A 19,700-nucleotide genomic window follows, 5' to 3' on the forward strand; every position below is an offset into this window, starting at 1 on the left:
GGATTATTGTTGCAGTCACCAACACCAATGATGGGGGTTATTGTTGCAGTCCCCAACACCAATGATGGGGGTTATTGTTGCAGTCCCCAACACCAATGATGGGGGTTATTGTTGCAGTCACCAACACCAATGATGGGGGTTATTGTTGCAGTCACCAACACCAATGATGGGGGTTATTGTTGCAGCCACCAACACCAATGATGGGGGTTATTGTTGCAGTCACCAAAACCAATGATGGGGGTTATTGTTGCAGCCACCAACACCAATGATGGGGGTTATTGTTGCAGCCACCAACACCAATGATGGGGGTTATTGTTGCAGCCACCAACACCAATGATGGGGGTTATTGTTGCAGCCACCAACACCAATGATGGGGGTTATTGTTGCAGCCACCAACACCATTGATGGGGGGTTATTGTTGCAGTCACCAACACCAATGATGGGGGGTTATTGTTGCAGTCACCAACACCAACGATGGGGGTTATTGTTGCAGTCACCAACACCAATGATGGGGGTTATTGTTGCAGCCACCAACACCAATGATGGGGGTTATTGTTGCAGTCACCAACACCAATGATGGGGGTTATTGTTGCAGTCACTGTCAACAATGCTGGGGTCTATTTTTGTGGTCACTAATGCTGGAGGGGCTAATATTGTGGTCACTGACACCAATGCTGGGGGTTATTTTTGTGACCACTGACACCAATGCTGGGGGTTATTTTTGTGACCACTGACACCAATGCTGGGGGTTATTTTTGTGACCACTGACACCAATGCTGGGGGTTATTTTTGTGACCACTGACACCAACGCGGGGGGATATTATTCTGGTCACTAACACCAATGCTGGGAGCTATTTTTATGCTCATTAAAGCCAAAGCTGGGGACTTTTGCTGCGGTCACTGACACCAAGATGATTACAACTTTCTCTTTAGTGTGTGTTACAGCCCATTCATTTTGAATGGGCTGCAACTGCATACATAACAATGAGCTGTTATTGTGCAGTCCCCTGGAAGCGTCAGAGGACAATCACCAGGAGACAGTGAATCTACCTAGTGGGGAACTGCAATGCAAGAAGGGCTTATGGCATGTCTTCTCCTGTAGTCCTCCACCTTTTTTTAATTTCAGCAGAGATACACACAAATACATATATGTACATAAACAATGATTTTTACAATATGTGTGATGTACAAGTCTCACCTTGCAGTGAATTGGGATGAGTCTGTTCTGCTAGGTCAGAGGTACTGCTACACCGAGTTAGTTCCTGTGACTCTTGACTACAAATAGGACCACTTGATTCAGAGTAAGTTGTCCCATCTTGTGGCTGTTGCATCTCATCCACTTCTGCAATGTCCCATAACACCAGAATTAAAATTGCTTTTATACAAAAAGTTGATAAACTTTTGCTTATGTGCATCTTACTTAGTCATTACTTCCCACATTAAATCAGAATTCCAGGCAAACCCCTAAATATGCAGTTGAAATTCATAATTGTTTGATTTGTTTTGCCTGACAAATAATTTGCCATTCTATACCGTCTTACAATTTACACAAACTGTCCACAATGTACTGCCAGACTAGTCCAAGTCCAGAACAAACACAGTCCACAGGAAGTCACCATTATCGCCTCTGTCCAGGACGACACAAACAGCACTAATAGTAAATTTGGAATTATCGATGTCTTGGTGTGTATCAGTGATGTAATGATCACAATAATGGCTGCACATAATTACTAATCTTTTGTCAGAATAAACAGCAAACATAGTATTGCAACATTGTATTTAGCTGCTTGCCTGAAATTCCACATAGCATGTCACTAAAGAGTAATTTGTTTACTTCTTGTACTGCATGCTGGCAGCCTATAGCAATTAAATAGATATGCATAAACTGTACGAACTCATTTGCACAGCAGAGTTCAATTCCTACCTTAAATTATGGACAACTAAACTTATGGAAACTCAGTTTCTAAAGTCAGAATAGCCGCTAACGTTACTTATCACCTAAACCAGCAACACAACATTATTGTCATCCAAGCTCTTCCACTCCTCCAAGGCTAAGGCTTCTGATGTCTGTATGAGATATTTTGTGGTTTACACATTTCTACCACTCACAACTATGACAACCTAATGCAGGTAACGTGGCCACAAACAGTTTTTTGTTTTTTTGGGGGGTGGCGGGGGGGGGGGGGGCTTTTATTTACTGGAGGCATGTAGACCCCCACCCACATTTATATATATAGCTACTTTTCTGTCAGAGGAGGTATAAAAAAATGTTTAATGATATCCTGGCAGGTTCCTTTCAAAGGAGAACAGAACAGGAGTATGGCAGCTGCCAGTGCTTACTTGCTTTTGAGAGTGTTTTTGCAGACTTAGCCCTTGTACACATGGTCGGAGATTCCGACAGAATGTTTCCTATCGGACCGTTTTGTCGGATATTCCGACTGTGTGTGGTCTGCATCGGACTGTTTCCGTCGGAATATCTGACGGACCAACTTTTCCAACTTGCCGGTAAAATTTTCCGACAAAATGCTCCTATCGGACATACTCCAATCATGTGTAGCCTACTCCGGCGGACAAAGGGCCACGCATGCTCAGATGAAATTCCTAGACCAAAGCTATTGGCTACTAGCCTGTACGTAGTCCCGTCGTAACGAAATAACGTCATCACGTTATGTACAATCGGATTTTCCGACAACTTAGTCCGACCGTGTGTATGCAACATCACTTCCGGACCTCTTCCGGAAATAATCCGTTGGAATTACTCCGATGGATTTGGTTGTCGGAATCTCCGACCGTGTGTACAAGGGCTTAGAGTTATGCCATTCTGTGTTGGTGACTTAAAGCCCAACCTCAGGTTCAGTATATATTTTTTATACTTACCTTTTCTGAAGTCTTCAGGTTGGCCACATAATGCCTGTGGGTGGTCCTGGATGATGAGGAGATCCTCAATCACGATAATGTCAGTGCAATGCACTGCATCCTTATGCTGTAAGTTCAGGGAGCCATGGTGAAGCCTTGCAGTTCCTCCTCTTAGTCTTTCAAGTTTGATGCTGGGTACCATTCAACGTAAAAGACTGAAGACCTCTTGTAGAGAAAAAAAATTCTCCTGGAAACCGTTCCGGACTGAAGACATGCTATTTTTGTAGTTTACAAAATCTGCTGAGGGTCAATTTTATTGGGCGTTAGGCCTCATGCACAGAGAGGTTTACGTATTTATAAGTCTTCCACCATAAGATTTTTGCCATTTTCTTGCGCCAGGAAAACTGCGTACAGCCACTCATACAAATGAATGGCTGTATGCTGCTATACACTTGTAAGCAATGGCAAATGCTGCATCAGAGTTTACCAAAACACATATTCCCAATTGCAAAAGTGGAGCATACAACCATTTACCTGCACAGGCAGCTGTACATGAACACCTGGGACCCCTCTGACACAGGAAAGTGCTAAATACTTATGCAAGAAAACTTTTGAGCATGTAAATGTCTGTGTGCATGAGGCCTTACTATTATATTAGGGGAGCAAGAAACAGATGTCAGCCCCAGGACACACATCTTCAAAAAATGGGCCAGCACTGACAGCTGCCATCTCTTTGCTGACAGATTTTCTTACAACCAAAATTGAACCCCTGACAGAAACCTACCCATGAAAAAATAAAGATGACTAGGTAAAGGGGGTAGAATTAGAGGTCCACATTACATTTTTAATAAGAAACCCCTTTACATGGATACAGGAACAGGTGTGCGCCCCTGGGTACAGACTGCTTGCATCCAGGGCCATTCACCAGTCCCTGTACACGTGTAAATGCTCAAATGTGCAGTTGCCAGCATACAACCACAGCCTGTTGTATATTGCTCTACACACGCATGTGACACCCAGGTGCAGAAACATGCTAATTTTTCCCGGTGTAAGGTCCTCTGCACCCAATGTGAATAAGCCCCAAAGACAGCTTTCACCAGAACAGGTGTTCCATTGGAGGATTAAACACCTTTTACTCTTCATTCAAATTCTGATTCGCTGACAACAATCACCAGGACAAATAGAGAGCGCGAATCCACCGAGTGGGGACATTTCTAATTCTTCCTCACTCAATCCAAAACTCAAAAAAACTATTTGGGCTTTAGGTTCACTTTAACGCTACTTGGGCATACAAAAGAATTTAAAGTCAGCTTTTGATATGAACTATGGCAGAGAGATTCTGGCAGTTAAAGTGTGAAGAATAAACACAAGCTGGAAGTAAAGAAGAACAGCAGTAAGCAAGAAAAGAATCAGATACAGTACCTGAGAGTTTCTGAGAGCAAGAAGCATAAGAGATACCAGGTAAAAGAGAGCTCACAGTGTGAAGAAGATGTGGAACACTTTTAGCTGCTGGCAAAGTCTCATACAGATGAACACAGTTGCTGATAGACTGACTTCGCTTGGCTTTAGGTGGAGAAGACAGACAGAGTAGAGGGAAGAAGAACATGTTAAGAGAGAACTTCAAATGCTTGGCATGAACAGAAACGTACTCAGATAGCAAGCAGCAGCTATGGGTTTAAGTTTTAGTGTTGCTGTGAAATCAACTGACAACAACTTGCAAAAAAATAATAGAACATAAAAAAAACGTATAAAACATATAAAACTCAACCCCAACTTTTAAAGCTCCCGGTAATAACACAAGGACACCTAAATTGCAACCAATGAACACCTTTGTCCTGCCAAATGAAGTTGGTCTAAATTAATTAATTCTACTAAATAGAACAATACAGGAGTTCTAGAGATTGGAAATATAATTGTTGTTCCTTTAGACAAATGCCACCATAAAACTGGGCACTGGGTATGTATGATCTTCATTGAAAAGTAAAAATATTGCACTTTTTTTTTCCACTGCAGCAAAAATATAGTGTAGAAAACTGAAGAAACTGACACACGTATCCTTATAAGGCCACAACTGTTGGAAGCTATCAGTGAGAACTTGTATATCACCAGCCTGTGAGGGGGGGTCTAAACTTGACCATCACGATGCTAAATAATTAACATAATAGGGTATATATTGTGTGGTGGTGGTGTGTGTGCGCGCACGCGTCTGTGTCTGTGCGCGCGCGTCTGTTTTTAAATCTACTGTGGATACTTGGATCACAATTTTTTCTGAAATTGTCCATTTAGGTATAACAAGACTTTTTTTTGTAACATGTAACATTTATATTAATGAAAGACCAACAGCAAAGGGAAGCCTATGAATTTGTCACTTTTTTATTGTGCAGCACACACTGCATTCAATTCGAAGAGCTTCCTGGCTGCCTGCCTTTTGCTACCACCTTTATCTATTGATAACCTTTTGGTTAGTGATGCTGCCCATTACAGAGATCGGCTTTGGAAGCTGCAAGTGGCAAGAAGGGACACGCAAAATTGGTGAAGTAAGAGAATAGAAATGATTCATTTTGTAGCTCCTAGGCTAGGGCAATGTAAAGAAAAGCAGACCTGAAATGAATGTATCAGAAGATACCCGCATTACAATGTAAGTGGTACTTGAAACTGCTTCTTTGAGACAATGCATTCTTTCATTATCCCTCCACCATGAAGTACACATGCCTACTCCAGGACAGGCTATCAGTTTAATAACCCTTGTTGAATAAGCAGAAACCAATCCCATAAGTGCCTGTTACAGTGATTATTAATTGCAACAGTGTTGCATCTTATGTAATCTGCTCTGTACGATCAGATGTAACAAACCCAAAAGTGGGGGGAAAAAATGCTCTTCTTCTTTTTAATGCATATAATGTACTCTCTACTCTATTATTAAGTCCCAGTTAGCCCTATTATGTCCGATAACCACATTCCTTCTATTTCTTTTCTCTTTTTGATGATTTTATGTTTCTAGTTTATTGTCAATATTTGTTTACCGGTTGATTTTTTTTAAAGTTTATAGTGTAAAAAAAAAAAGTAACTGGCAAGGCATTTTAATGTTTTTCTGTAATTCTTGAAGTTGAGAAGAAGTTGAGAAGTTGAGGCTCCCGACTATATTTTTAGTTCTCCTTGCCACATGCTCTAAAATGCCTGTTGTTCATATTTAGTTAGAGGAACTGCAATCTGCTAACATAATCTGTAATAAAAATATCTTTGCCATTCTGAAGCTTCCCTCCAACCACTTTGCATATAATTTTATATATGTTGTGATTCTGTACTTGCCAAATATGCTGCAAAAATCTCAAGCCACTGAGTCTGGCTGCAACCATTTTAACTGTGAGCAGCTGAAGTTGCTGCCTGTTCACTTCATGGATATACACAGACCTCCAGCCCTGCAGCTTTCATTGGCCCTCTTATGACTTATCTCCCCCTCCCTTCCTGGCAAAACGCTCAGGAAAGTGAGAGAGAGAGAGCTGTGTATGATGTCATAAGCCTAGGCTAATGACCAGACAAAAAACAGGAAGTGGGTTGAATAAGATATTTACTGGCAGAAGTTAAAGTTAAAACAACAAGGGAAGAGAATTTAATAGATGGAAAGATGAAAAAAATGACTGAAGTTCCGCTTTAAGGTCATGCCTATAACCTGAACCTAAGATCTAATATGCTTCACTAGACACAAGTAGTTATTAAAAAACTAAAAACAGAGAGTCCAAGATACTGGCAGGTACTGTCTGCGCTACAACAGCCTCAATACCCAGTTCACTTTTTAGGTCAGGTAAAGCTCACTTTAAAAGTGTTATTTTTTTTTATTACCACTCAGTTCAGATATTTATGACATTCCAAACATGTGAACTGCTGGCCCAAAAAACATACCTGTAGCTTTTTGCCGCACCATGTTCCTTGCTTTCTCCACACCAGGGGCCCCAGAGGTAGTGGCGCTCCTGAATCTCATAGGCTCATGTGCATCTGAATGATTTCTCCAACTCAGTGAAAAGGATCTGCCTACTGCAGCCCCCTTCTGAGGATCTGGATAGCCACCTAGAAACAGCAAATACAGAGCTGTAAAAAAATGATGCAATGTGTAACCACTGCACAGAGCAGGTAAGTATAACATGTGTGTTTTGTTTTTTCTTTTCTTTCAATCATTCCTTTAGAATTACTCGAACATAAAAGAAGGCCAGACAACATCATAAACCTAACTTTGGAGCTATTTTTAAAAACACGAATGCACTCGCAGTACAGGAGAACATACAGATATACAGTAAGCCATTGACATCTATACCACAGGATTCTGTTCCAAAAGTGTTTCTATAAAAATGGCCACTAGATGTCTCTGTTGCTACACTTCTAAAATAAAATGGAAAATAGGCAAAAGCAAGGGATGTTTCTTGCACCCTGTACTCTGACTAGTTCAGGGGATATATCTGTTTTGGTTTTTTAAATACATTTTTATTTATATGTGCAACTTAAATATTTATTCTGTTACCAAAGGCAGAGTTCTTTAGAGTTCACTAATTAGACAAGAAAAATGTGTTTCTGCCAAGTCTGTTGGTGCCCAAAAATGTCCTCTGAATGGTAAAAGGAAAAGGACAACTGAGCATATCCCATATTTTACAGATGTCCCCAGAACAGGAATAGAAAGGAAAGTTTCTAGTGGGCAAACTTCTTCTGGGGACAACTGTCGAAGGGAATACTCCTCGGTTTGCAGATCTGTACTCTCACTTCCTATTCCATTTTCATGACAGAAAATGAAGGGAAATTAACAACAACAATAAACCTTTTTGCATAAAATAATAAAAATTGCACCCTATGATTAGTGGGGATGGCAGGTGCAATGCCAGGCTCCTATAAACTCTTCTTTCAGCTCCCTGCCCACACCACTGCACGGGCTTTGAAATACTGAGCTGGAAGAAGTGTCAATGGACTACAAGCATGATGATCACAGCGGCGGCAGATGGGACTTGCCATTTATTCATTCAGAGATCTCTGTGAATGAAATATGTGGCTGTGCAAATAAAACCCCACATGCTGTCACGAGGGAGAGAAGAGGGCTGCTTTTGGGATGGGGAGATTGCTTAGCAACATGTTACGTTACAACCTAAATATGGGTGTAACATGTTGCTAGAGATGGAATTCGACTTTAAGCCTCTCCATCATATTTTAAGGCACATATTTTTTGTAAGTCCATAGTTTTACCGCACATCCCCAGTGATAGAATTTAGCATTTTTATTTATGATGACTTTTTTTTTTTAATTTTTTTTTTTTATACGATATAACAGACGTATGTATGTGAACAGGCATACCTTTGCCCCTCTGTTTCTTCTCCTTTTGCTCACTGAGCTTGTCCAGAGGTAAGTTGCCCATGTCCAGCCCATAAACCATTCTGGCGAGGACAGCAGTAAGAGAGTCCATGATTTTGGACCACTCATTTATAAGTTCCTCCCAGTCGGTGAGTGAAGACAAGACAGTCAGCAGCTCATCCCACAGCTCTCGGGATATGAAAACACTCAGGTTGGCTCTGATCCATGCTACAATTAGTGTCTGTGAAGGAGAAATACATTTCATTTTGCAAATCTTATCCCAATCAGTGTATTGCCTGCCACATACTATCCTGTGTGGTCTGAATTCTACAAAAGTTTGCAGCTTTATTACACAGAATGCAGAGCAATTCATAAAGCCTCTAGATTTGTTAAAGGCAAATATAGCATATTTTAGTGACATTTCAAGCGATTACTCCAACATTCACCTTTTTTTTATAACTTTCACAGGTTATAATTAATTTTGTGATTGGTAGAATAGCCACCCGAAAGAGCCCTCTGTAGAGCTGTGCAATTAATTCCTTATCTGTACAACTAAGGCCCTGTTCACACTTGAGCATTTGGTAGCTTGCAGCTCGAAGCTCAAAAACGCTCAACAAGCAAACACCCATTGTTTTTAAAAGCACTTGTTCGCATCTGAGCGTCCTGTTTGTAGAAAAATGCCTGTCGCTCAGAAAAGTACATAAGCTTCTTTTCAGGCAGAATTCAAAGCATTTTTGTCCCCATAGACTTTGAAGTAAAAGCCAGAAAAGCATGATAGGAGCTTCTTTCAAGTGTTTTTTTTCAAGTGCTTTGTTGCACGTTTTCTGCTCAAACAGCCGCTCTCCACCTCTTTTTCAGGAGCACTTCATACCTTTTACTTTAAAAATGGCTGGAAAAAAAAACACCTGACAAAAGCTGCAAAAACATGCAACCCGCCTCCAAAAAAAAACGCCTGAAACTGTGACGTGTGTAGGGATGAATGTAGGTATAATATATATTAATATATATATATATATATATATATATATATATATATATATATATATATATATATATATATATATATGTGTGTGTAGATTAGCCATATATGCAATACATGGTTTTTAATGTACTGCATAGGCTTGCATTGTGAGCAGGAACAGTACAACACAACCACTCTGTAACACTGCAAAGCTGCTGGCAGAGCTTGTATGTGTGATGCCCAAAAGAGGATTTTTACTTACTGTAAAATCCTATTCAAAGTAAATTCACGGACACAAGATGAAGTAATTTAGGTATATATGCTGCTGCCTGCAGGAAATCGGACACTGGAAAAACAAAACTGTAAGGACAGCCTAATAGAATCCCTCCCATTCCCATCATGCCTCAGTTATGTTAACAAGAAGCAGTAGGAGTGGATCATAAAAACAGAGGGGAAGGACCTGTGTCCTAAAATGTACTCCAAGAAAAGTGTTTTACAGTACATTGAAAATCTTATTTTCTTAATTGTAGATTATTGGACACAGGATGAAACTATTTGTATACACTGGGGCATCCAAAAGCAGTCCAGATGAGGGGTGGGCAACACAGCAAAAAAAAAAAAGGGGCAGAGGGAGGGGGGAGTAGGAGGAGTTATACTGAGCTGTCTTTTTACACCTTGTTTCGCCAGTGTCCAATCCCTTGAAGGCAGCAGCATAACCCAATGTACCTGAATTATTTCATCTTAGTACTGTAATGTACAACTGAGAAATACGGGTGCCCTTTTAAAACACTAACACATACTTTCAAGGGTTATTTAGATAAAGCTGTTCTCATTTATATGTTCATTAAAAAACACATTAAAGCTCATCCCTTTTTCAATAAAAGAGAACATGTCTTACTAGAAAAGTCTTCAAGAAAAGCATCAGAGAGAAATGATCTGATTTTAATCATCAGACAACACTGCATTATTGACTGCATGTGACTGATAAAGAGCAGGACGGGACTTATTTCAGACAATTGTCTACACTGAAAAACAATGCCTCAAGATCTGATGCTTAAAAACCATTATGAAGAAAGGGCACAGAAAAGTCACTATAGATCTGTATCATACCCGGAATAGGACACCAGCAAGATCCTGAGAAAACAAGTCCTTTTTTGAGGGATCCTTTGGTTTCTGAACAACGGCTTCTGTTATTCTCAGCAGTATCTGTAGCATCTGCTCCCTGTGCAGGGAAGACAAAAGATCTGTCAGTAAAATGAACAGGACGGCAGATCGAGTTATTATCACATTTGCCTAAATCCAATTTTTTTAATTTTTCCATCTTTGTCGCGCCACATCCTGAAGTTTGTATTTCGCACACAGAATTGAAGACCATACCCACAGTACTATGTATATCAGTATGGGTCCTTGCACACTGGGCTTATAAAATGTTGCTTCTACAGAGATTTTGTGTTTTACCTGCAGAAGCAGCTCAATGTTATCCCATGTGTCCATGTACATTAGAACGTTAAGCTCAGCATTAAGAGGCAGAAAAAAAAAACCCTTATGGTTTGGGTTTTTGAGAGGAATTTTCTGGCAGGAAAAAAATGCTAAACACTCCTAAACACCTGTACAAAAACAATCTATATGAGCATTTTTTTCAGACAAAAGACGACGTGACATTTTTTTAAGCCCAGTGTGCATGGACCCTAAATATAATCAACAACTGTATAGGTGCTACTACCTTCCGTTATATCCTGCGGCTAGAATACCAGTGTCTGGGAAAGGGCGGCTGAAGCCTCATCCATATTAACCAAGAAAGAGAGCCGGCACCACAGTGCAACAGCCACAAATGTCAACACGTTTCAGCCAATAAGGCCATAATTGGCTGAAATGCATTGACATTTGTAGCTGTTACTGTGTATGTTTATTGAATAAAGCCCATGTTTGAAGAAGATATGCTGTGGTGCCAGCTCTCTTTTTGGTTATATATAATTAGTATTTTTACTAATGGGTTATTAAAGTGTTACTAAACCCACAACAGTAAAAAAAGTTGCATATGCAGAAAAACATGCTTGTTATACTCACTGTGGAACCTGAGGTGTTAATCCTCTGCATTGTGTAAAAAGGCTGTTAGATTCTGTCTTTTCTGACCCCCACCTTCTTCCACTGCTGTTCTCAATATATTCCCTGATAGTACAGAACTAGGGGACAAGCTGCACATGCTCAGTTTGGTGTGTATTGCTACAGAGCTTCTTTTTTTGTTTTTCTTGGGACAGTGCATGTGATCAGCACTGTTTAGAGGGTCAGGGGTCCTGCATCCACATAGGACAGTCAGTGCAGAATGAAAACTCCTCCTACAAGCATTAACCAGACACTGATAGAAGTCATAAGACTGCTATTTACTGCTGATGAGAAAAGGTTTTTAGCAGTTTATATTTAATAAAACTATTGCATTTCCATGTTCTGTGTACTGTGGGAGACCAGATATAATGAATGCATGGTCCTGGGTTTAGTAACACTTTAAGCTATGAGCAACTAACAACATGGGAAGTCTTTCAATCCTTTTTAACAGATTGAAAGGCTTGACAGAAAAGAGCACTACAGCACAGTTAGTACATAGTACTGCTAGCTAAGCAGGAAGATGTGCCTTAACATGTAATGACCATTTATGAGTTTCTGAACAACATATATAATTACATACTGTAGAAAAAAAAAAATAAACATTACCGCTTAACGCTAAATATAGCTACAATAACACTATTCACTGCTATATATAATGAAGTTCACAAACACTAAAACAATGTGTTGCGCATTAAAATGACATTAACCTCTGGTTTAAAAAAAAAAAATCTATTTGAGTTAAGTATTCCTAACTCAAACTCCCAGACTTCTCCAAATCGAGATTATATATATATATATATATATATATATATATATATATATATATATATATATATATATATATATATATATATATTTATTTTTTTCTTTTTCATTTTGCTGTGAACCAACTCTTCCTGTTAGAGTGGTTAGGTTTATTCTCTATGGGCCTGCTTCGGGTACCACATTTTTCACGCCAGAAGACATTGTTGACCAATTCGTTCAATACTTCACCAAAAACTCTATAACTTACCCACCCCAAATGCGGCCAGGAAGGACACTGACAAAAAAAGGACAATTGCCAATTTTTTTAATCAATCTAGCCCAACACCCATTAGAGCCCTCTCACACTGTGCCGCCTAGGGCGTCAGTGGTAAAGCAGCACTATTTTTACCATCGTTTTAGCAAAGCTATTCGGCCGCTAGCGGGCCGGTTTTAACCCGCCGCTAGTGGCCGAAAAGGGGTTAAATCTGCCCATAAACCTCCACGACGTTTTGCTGGTGGTATCGCAGCGCTGCCCCATTGATTTCAATGAGGAGCAGCGGTGGAGGAGCAGTGAGTTCACCGCTCCTTCACCGCTCCAAAGAAGCTACTGGCAGGACTTTTTCTGATGCCCTGCCAGCACACCACTCCAGTGTGAAAGCCCTTGGGCTTTCACACTGGAGTGCATGGAGCAGCTGTTTTAGGGCATTTTGCAGGTGCTATTTTTAATATATAGCTATAGCGCCTGCAAAACACCCTCAGTGTGAAAGGGGTCTTACTGTAGACGAATCGGCGGAACTAGACCACCCGATCTCCATGGAAGAAACCACTGATGCCCTAAAACAACTGAAAACAGGCAAGAGCCCTGGTCCTGCCAGCCTAACCGTTAGCTACTACAAATCCTTTGACGTGCTACTCCCCCACTTTATAAAAGCATTTAATTTATTATCCTCCTCACCCCAAGCTAATAAAGACATCCTAGAAGCCCACATAACGTTTATATCAAAACCAGGCAGACACCACTGTGGTATCAAACTACTGGCCCATATCTCTCCTAAATGTAGACCTGAAGCTCTATGCAAAAGTCCTGGCAAATCACCTACTTCCCCTACTCCCCAAGCTGGTCTCATTGGACCAGTTTGGATTCATCCCTGGACAAGAGGCCAGAGATAACACCATAAAAGCTATCAACATCTATCATTGGCTATCAACACTATCAAAACCAGGCTTTTTACTATCTCTCAATGCGGAGGAAGGCGTTCAACAGAGTGGGATGAGACTACATGACAGAGGCTTTAAAAGGCAATGGGGTTTCCAGATCGCACGCTTCAACTGATACTCGCTCTCCGCTCGTCACCAACAGCAAAAATCCAAGTTTATAGCCGCCTGTCGGACGCTTTCTCCATTTCGAAGGGCACACGCCAAGGTTCCCCCTCATCTTTGTACTTGCCATGGAACCCCTACTATGCTGAATAAAAGCCAACCCCTACATCAAAGGAATAATAATAAATTCACACTTGCCTGTATCAGGGTCCAGCGATGTCGGCGGCAGATGATGAGCAACTGCTCTTCTCTCTGCTGCCCCCCGCCGCCATCCTGTCAGGGAATCGGGAAGTGAAGCATTGCGGCTTCACTGCCCGGTTCCCTACTGCGCATGCGCGAGTTGCGCTGCGCGTCTCTGCTGGTCCCCGCTGTGTCCTGGGAACTGTGTGTTTCCCAGAACACAACGGGGGGGGGGCATCTACGGCGGTCTGCGGGGGTCTTGTCCCGGAAGTGGGTGCAGATACCTGGATTATCCAGGTAACTGCACCCCCTCCCCCCTGAAAGGTGCCGATTGTGGCACCGGAGGGGGGGGAGGGATCAGATGAGCGGAACTTCCACTTCAGGGTGGAGGACCGCTTTAAGTACCTAGGTATCCAGATCCCCACAAACCAATCCGAGCTATACTCTATAAACTTTCTACCCATTCAGCAGTACCTCCAAAAACAGAACACAGTCCCCTTCTCTTGGTTTGGAGGAGTAGCCGTCAAAAAAAAAGAATATCCTACCCAGAATCCTATACCTTTTTCAAACCCTACTGATCAAAATCCCCTTAATGTTCTTTACAACATACAAAAGGCTTTATAGAAATTGTGTCTGGTCCTTCAACACCCACAGACTGAATTAGGACAGACTGGTACTCCCTAAATTGAGAGGAAATGGACTTCCAGATATTTACAAATACCACTGGTCATGCCACCTAAGGAGAATAATCGACTGGCACGTCCACACGAACACTAAGGACTGGATTCAAACTGAGGATTCTTTTGGCCAGGTACCAATCTCCCACCTACCATGGATCAAACAGAAAATGATCCCTAAAGAAAGCGCTGCTCAACTGTTAATAGGCCCTACCCTACTTACCTTCAAGGTAGCATGCAAGAAACTCAATCTAGCCTCCTCACCTGGACCCTTGACCCCTATAGATAAGAACCCGGATTTCCCTCCTGGTCTCTGAGTGCAACCAGAATAACCCTCAACACGAACCGTCACTTAGAGCAGAGCACTTTTTTCATAATGATGAGCTTCTAACGTACCCAGCCCTTTCCTCCCCATTCCCTGAACAAACCATTCTCTTCTTCAAATACCTAAAGATCAGACGCTTCCTCAATAGCTCCAAGCCCCTTGCCAAGTGGCACAGGGACTACACTCTCTTTGAAGTGATCTGTACCAGCACTGAACCCCAAAGAGACGTGATCTCGGCCGTATATTCACTCCTGTTCATAGGCTGCGATCCCAAGGCAAACTCAATCAGCCAGTAATGGGAAAGAGATCTTACACTCTTTGTTGGGGATGCGATTCAGCCCCAGGCTCCTTCATCCACATATGGTGGGGCTGCCTACTCATACAACCTTTTTGGAAAGAAGTGCATCGCCTTACTGCTCAAATAACAACCCACCCCCCAGACTTTCCCACGGCTCAATACCCACTTCACCACACATCCATACCCCACTCAGCCTACAAAAAATCTCTCACCCTCCACCTCATCAACGCTGCCAAATAATACATGCCTGTACATTGGAGAAATATTAACCCCCCCCAGCACTTCTGAATTGCTCCGCAACATAGAGAGAATAGCAGAAATGGAAGCCCTAATTCACCAAACTAAAGAGACCCCAAACTAAATATCAAACAACCTGGGCCTGCTGATTACACAGATTAACGCAATCTTTTAATTAACGCATAATCGTTTAAGCTGGGGAGACCCACATGACTCTATATGCCTACATTTTGAATACAAATAAGTGCAAAGACTTCCGATTGGTTGCCATAATAAATGAGGTTGCCTGGGGATCATCCCCGGCTATCTACCCCATAGGAGGAATTGGTTACAAACTGAACCCCAATGACACGGAGTGACTCATCTAAACCTCTACTACCAATACTGATGGGAAAACAAATACCAGCAAACACTGCCCCCACCCACTCACAGTAAGTTTCCAATAGGGGCGTTTGGGTGTCATGGTGGCATATACGGTTTACCTGCATTTCCCATATAAAGTCCTCCAAATACACCACCCCAATGCTCAACAGTTTAGACATCTGTGTAGCAATATGTATACATTCTATGAAGACTTGTTTACTGTGTATCTTACATTGCAATGTTAATGTCTTGGTGCCTTTCATGTTTTACCATGTATATAACATATAAATACTTCTTGTTTTGTTTCTGTGAACCTGAAAACTTTATTAAATAAAATAAAATATATTTTAATAATAAAAATAAAATAAAAACAAGTTGAGAAACAAATTCATAAAAAATAGGGTCATTACCTAGTGGATGTTATGGATTCTTTTTGAAGAATAAGGAAACTGTTTAGTGTGACTTTTAGATTTTAATTAAGTTGACCTGAATGGCTTGCACCCAAAAAGCAGAATCAAGAAAACAATATTTTCTTTAGTTAAGGCATCTTGCTGCATTTAAAAAAAAATCCATCAAAATGGATAATAATGTGTCCAGCGTAAGAACATCCTTTAGATTTTCCTTCAATCCAGGTTGTACCCAGAAAATGGCTGGCAGTACAAGCTCTTAGTAGCTAATACACTTTATCAATAGTATAAGAAAAACATAATTAGGATTTAACAAATGAAATGTAAACGGTTTTGAGGGAAAAAATAAAATTAAGGAAATTGGCAGCTTATAAGAACATCTGAATTGCCAGATAGGGAAATGTAGGATTTGTGGTCTCTGAAGTTGGCTTAGGAAAGTGTCTAGTATCTGCAGTAAGACACATCTTGGAAACATATAAAAGCCTGATAACTTGGCACTGCTAGGTGGTAAATAGATGTTTGTTGCTTGGTGGCTTCGAAAACATCCCTTTGATAAAAAGAATGGTTCAAAGGAAGAAAAGTGGCACGTCTTGCTCTATCATCAGTCACATTTGAACAAAATAAAAGCAAACATCAGAAAGGCCTGTAACCTGACAAAGTGCACCTCACTCATATTGGCAACTATTTTAATGGCTTTAAATTAACTCTAGACAATACAGAGCTGTGTTTTTTTTTACAGAATAGGCAGAGGGAGAGGACTGTTTAGGAAACCAATAATGGTAAACCAAGACTTGAAGACCAAATACGCACATGATGTAACTCATTACCATCATGTGTATATTTGGTCTTCAAGGCTTTGAGAACTTTCTGAATCTTTTATTTCAAATATCTCAAATGTATTCCATTGTAGCTAAATAAAAAACTACAGTATTGCATATTCCATCTTTCAAAAATAAATATATATATATATATATATATATATATATATATATATATATATATTTTAATGTTGCAAATGATCTTCATTACACTGCTGAAATGTATTTGTTTTAAAGTGGTTCTAAAACTCTGGATTTTTCTATCTTTCTATGCATTAAGGTGAAAAACCATCTGTGCTGCAGGAACCCCCCCCCCCCCCACCTTATACTTACCTGAGTCCAATCCGATACAGCAATGTGCACGAGAGCAGCAGCATTGTTTCCCTCCTCCCTGGGCAGATTTGCTTTGCCAAGCGAGCAGGAGGGCGGGGCCAAGCTGCCTGCTCTGTGTCAATAAACGCCGAGAGGGCGGCTCTGGAGTGAGCATGCCTGGGTGCCCTCATTGATAGCCGCTTTCTATGGGGGCACTTTTCAAAGAGGAGGAGCCTGTAACATCGACAGGGGACCCCAGAAGAAGAGGATCGTAAGTATTGCACAGAGCAGGCAAGTATAAAATGTTTGTTATTTTATAAAAAAAAATATAAAAAATAAACACTTTAGTATCGCTTTAAGATTTACCAAGTCTTTTTATCCATTGCGAGGTCCATGATCATTCGCCTGTAAATACTTAAAACAGATTTGCAGGCTTCCACTTGTTCCTCCAACAGCAACGGGACTTCAGGACATGGCTCCAGCAAGAAGACGTTTGCAGAGTTCGTCAAGAAGACCTAGAAGTAAACAAGGATTCCAATAGTTACACACACCTACATAACTGAAAATTTTAATTGCATAAAAAGCTAATGCAATAAAAAATAAAAGATGCTGCAGACAGCATTAAAGAGACCCTGTCACCAACCTAAAAAACTGCCCGAAAAAGCACAGAAAAAAAGTATTCTTAATACTTATCGCAGCATGTTTCCTTTCTGTAAACTATTTTTTATTCACTTGTAATGTGCCTCTAAGCCTGCTAGAAAATGTGACTACTCCAGGCAAGCCAGCTCAGCATCACAGCCCCCTTCCTCCTTGCATGTCATTGCCCCTCCTCTTCTGGGAGTGTCTAATAACCGTTTGTGCTGGCCATGCACCTCTAGCTCCTCCCCTCACATCTCTACATAACCTTTAATGTGGTATTTGGGGTTGGAGCAAAGGTCAATACTATAGAGTGTGTCAAATGAGTATCAGATCTGAGTCTGCTGGGCATGCTAATGCCACATGCAAGATGGCGGACCTCAACAGTAGTCTCAGGGTTTTTTGAACTCTACACAAGGGAGGCTTTTACAGGTAAATAACATGCATACTAATACATTACATGTACATATAATCTTATGGGAAGACTGTTGCTGAAACAATGGTCTAGAACCTGGGTCCATTTAACTACCCCAGCTCTCACATCTGTACATCACCATCTCCCAGCACAATTTTCACATTTCTGCTATGCTCTATTTATCTGTTTATTCATCAAAAACTTTACTTTATATAACATATAAGTGGCACATATAAAATTTTGTAGGACAACAATGCTTTCTTTTGCCGACACGGTCTTGCAAATATGTTATCTGCAGTGCAGAAAAAACTTGTCTCTACTTTGATCAGTTTGAAAAATACTTACTTTACTTTAGTTACTTTACATGCAAAATTTACAGATGAAATAACAGGATATTTTCTCCAATTTTGCACTTTAATGCAGCACTAAAAAAATTATATACAAAGCAAATACAAACTATAAAAAAATAAAATATAAATAATAATGATTAGACAAAACAAACAGGAAGATACTGTAATAGCAATGGGGAGAATGGGATTAATAAGGGTAAACTAATAAATAATAAGGGGTTCATTAGGAAAAAAATATTATTTACTTAATTTGCAGATCAAAGCTCATCCCTTGCAGATGAGCTGAACAATGTAAATAACAAATACAGGTATTGTTATTTTCTCTGAATTCTGTGTCAGAAGGTCCAACTGCTTAAAGAAATATCAGCATACCAAATGATAAAACTAAACTTAAAAGGTGCATTAACCATTTAAGCCCCGGACCAATTTGCAGCCAAAGGACCAGGTCCCTTTTTGCAATTCGGCACTGCGTTGCTTTAACTGACAATTGCGCCGTCGTGCAACGTGGCTCCCAAACATAATTGGCATCCTTTTTTCCCCACAAATAGAGCTTTCTTTTGGTGGTATTTGATGACCTCTGCGGTTTTTATTTTTTGCGCTATTAAACAAAAACAGAGCGACAATTTTGAAAAAAATTCAATATTTTTTACTTTTTGCTATAATAAATATCCCCAAAAAATATATATATATAAAAAAATAATTTTTTCCTCAGTTTAGGCCAATACGTATTCTTCTACATATTTTTGGTAAAAAAAAAAAAAAATGCAATTAGCGATTATTGATTGATTTGCACAAAAGTTATAGCATTTTTATTAATATATTTTATATATATATATATATATATTTTACTAGTAATGGCGGCGATCAGCGATTTTTATTCTGACTGCTACATTATGGCGGACACATCTGAAATTTTTGGGACCATTGTCATTTATACAGCAAGCGGTGCTATTTAAATGCACTGATTCCTGTGTAAATGACACTGGCAGCGAAAGGAGTTAACCACTAGGGGGCGGGGTGGGGTTATGTGTGACGGGGGGGTGTGTTTTTTACTGTTGGGGGCGTGGCTTGGCATGTGACGTCACTGATCGTCTTTCCCTATAACAGGGAACAGACGATCGGTGACAGCCACACTAGGAAGCACGGGGAGAGGTTTGTTTACACAGACCTCTCCCCGTTCTTCAGTTCTGTGACCCGATCACGGGACACCAGCGGCGATCAGATCCACAGGTCCCGCGGCCACGGTCACGGAGCTCAGGACCGGGTCACGAGCGCGACCCACGGCTGGGCACTCAAAGAGCAACGTAACTGTACGTTGATGTGCCCAGCCATGCCATTCGAGGCAGTCCTTAAGTGGTTAAGAAAAAAAA

The 19,700-nt window shown here is 40.6% G+C and overlaps 1 protein-coding gene across 4 annotated transcripts in view; it reads right to left on the bottom strand.

The window, feature by feature from the left end:
* The window catches only part of RALGAPA2 (Ral GTPase activating protein catalytic subunit alpha 2), a 529,040-nt gene that overhangs the window by 372,560 nt on the left and 136,780 nt on the right, over nt 1-19,700 (bottom strand). For 3 of the 4 annotated variants that reach the window (XM_077486017.1, XM_077486020.1, XM_077486018.1), the window contains exons 13-18: nt 17,296-17,444; nt 10,256-10,367; nt 8,188-8,425; nt 6,757-6,921; nt 4,279-4,419; nt 1,199-1,342 (exon numbers count right to left, since the gene is read on the bottom strand). In XM_077486017.1, the coding sequence (XP_077342143.1) occupies nt 1,199-1,342; nt 4,279-4,419; nt 6,757-6,921; nt 8,188-8,425; nt 10,256-10,367; nt 17,296-17,444 (949 nt within the window). The remainder of the gene's footprint in view (nt 1-1,198; nt 1,343-4,278; nt 4,420-6,756; nt 6,922-8,187; nt 8,426-10,255; nt 10,368-17,295; nt 17,445-19,700) is intronic. The other variant, XM_077486019.1, reaches the window with a different exon arrangement.

The sequence above is a fragment of the Lithobates pipiens genome, unplaced genomic scaffold (assembly GCF_037356315.1).
Source record: "Lithobates pipiens isolate NorthernLeopardFrog02 unplaced genomic scaffold, aLitPip1_a1.2 Scaffold_18, whole genome shotgun sequence".
Lineage (NCBI taxonomy): Eukaryota > Metazoa > Chordata > Amphibia > Anura > Ranidae > Lithobates > Lithobates pipiens.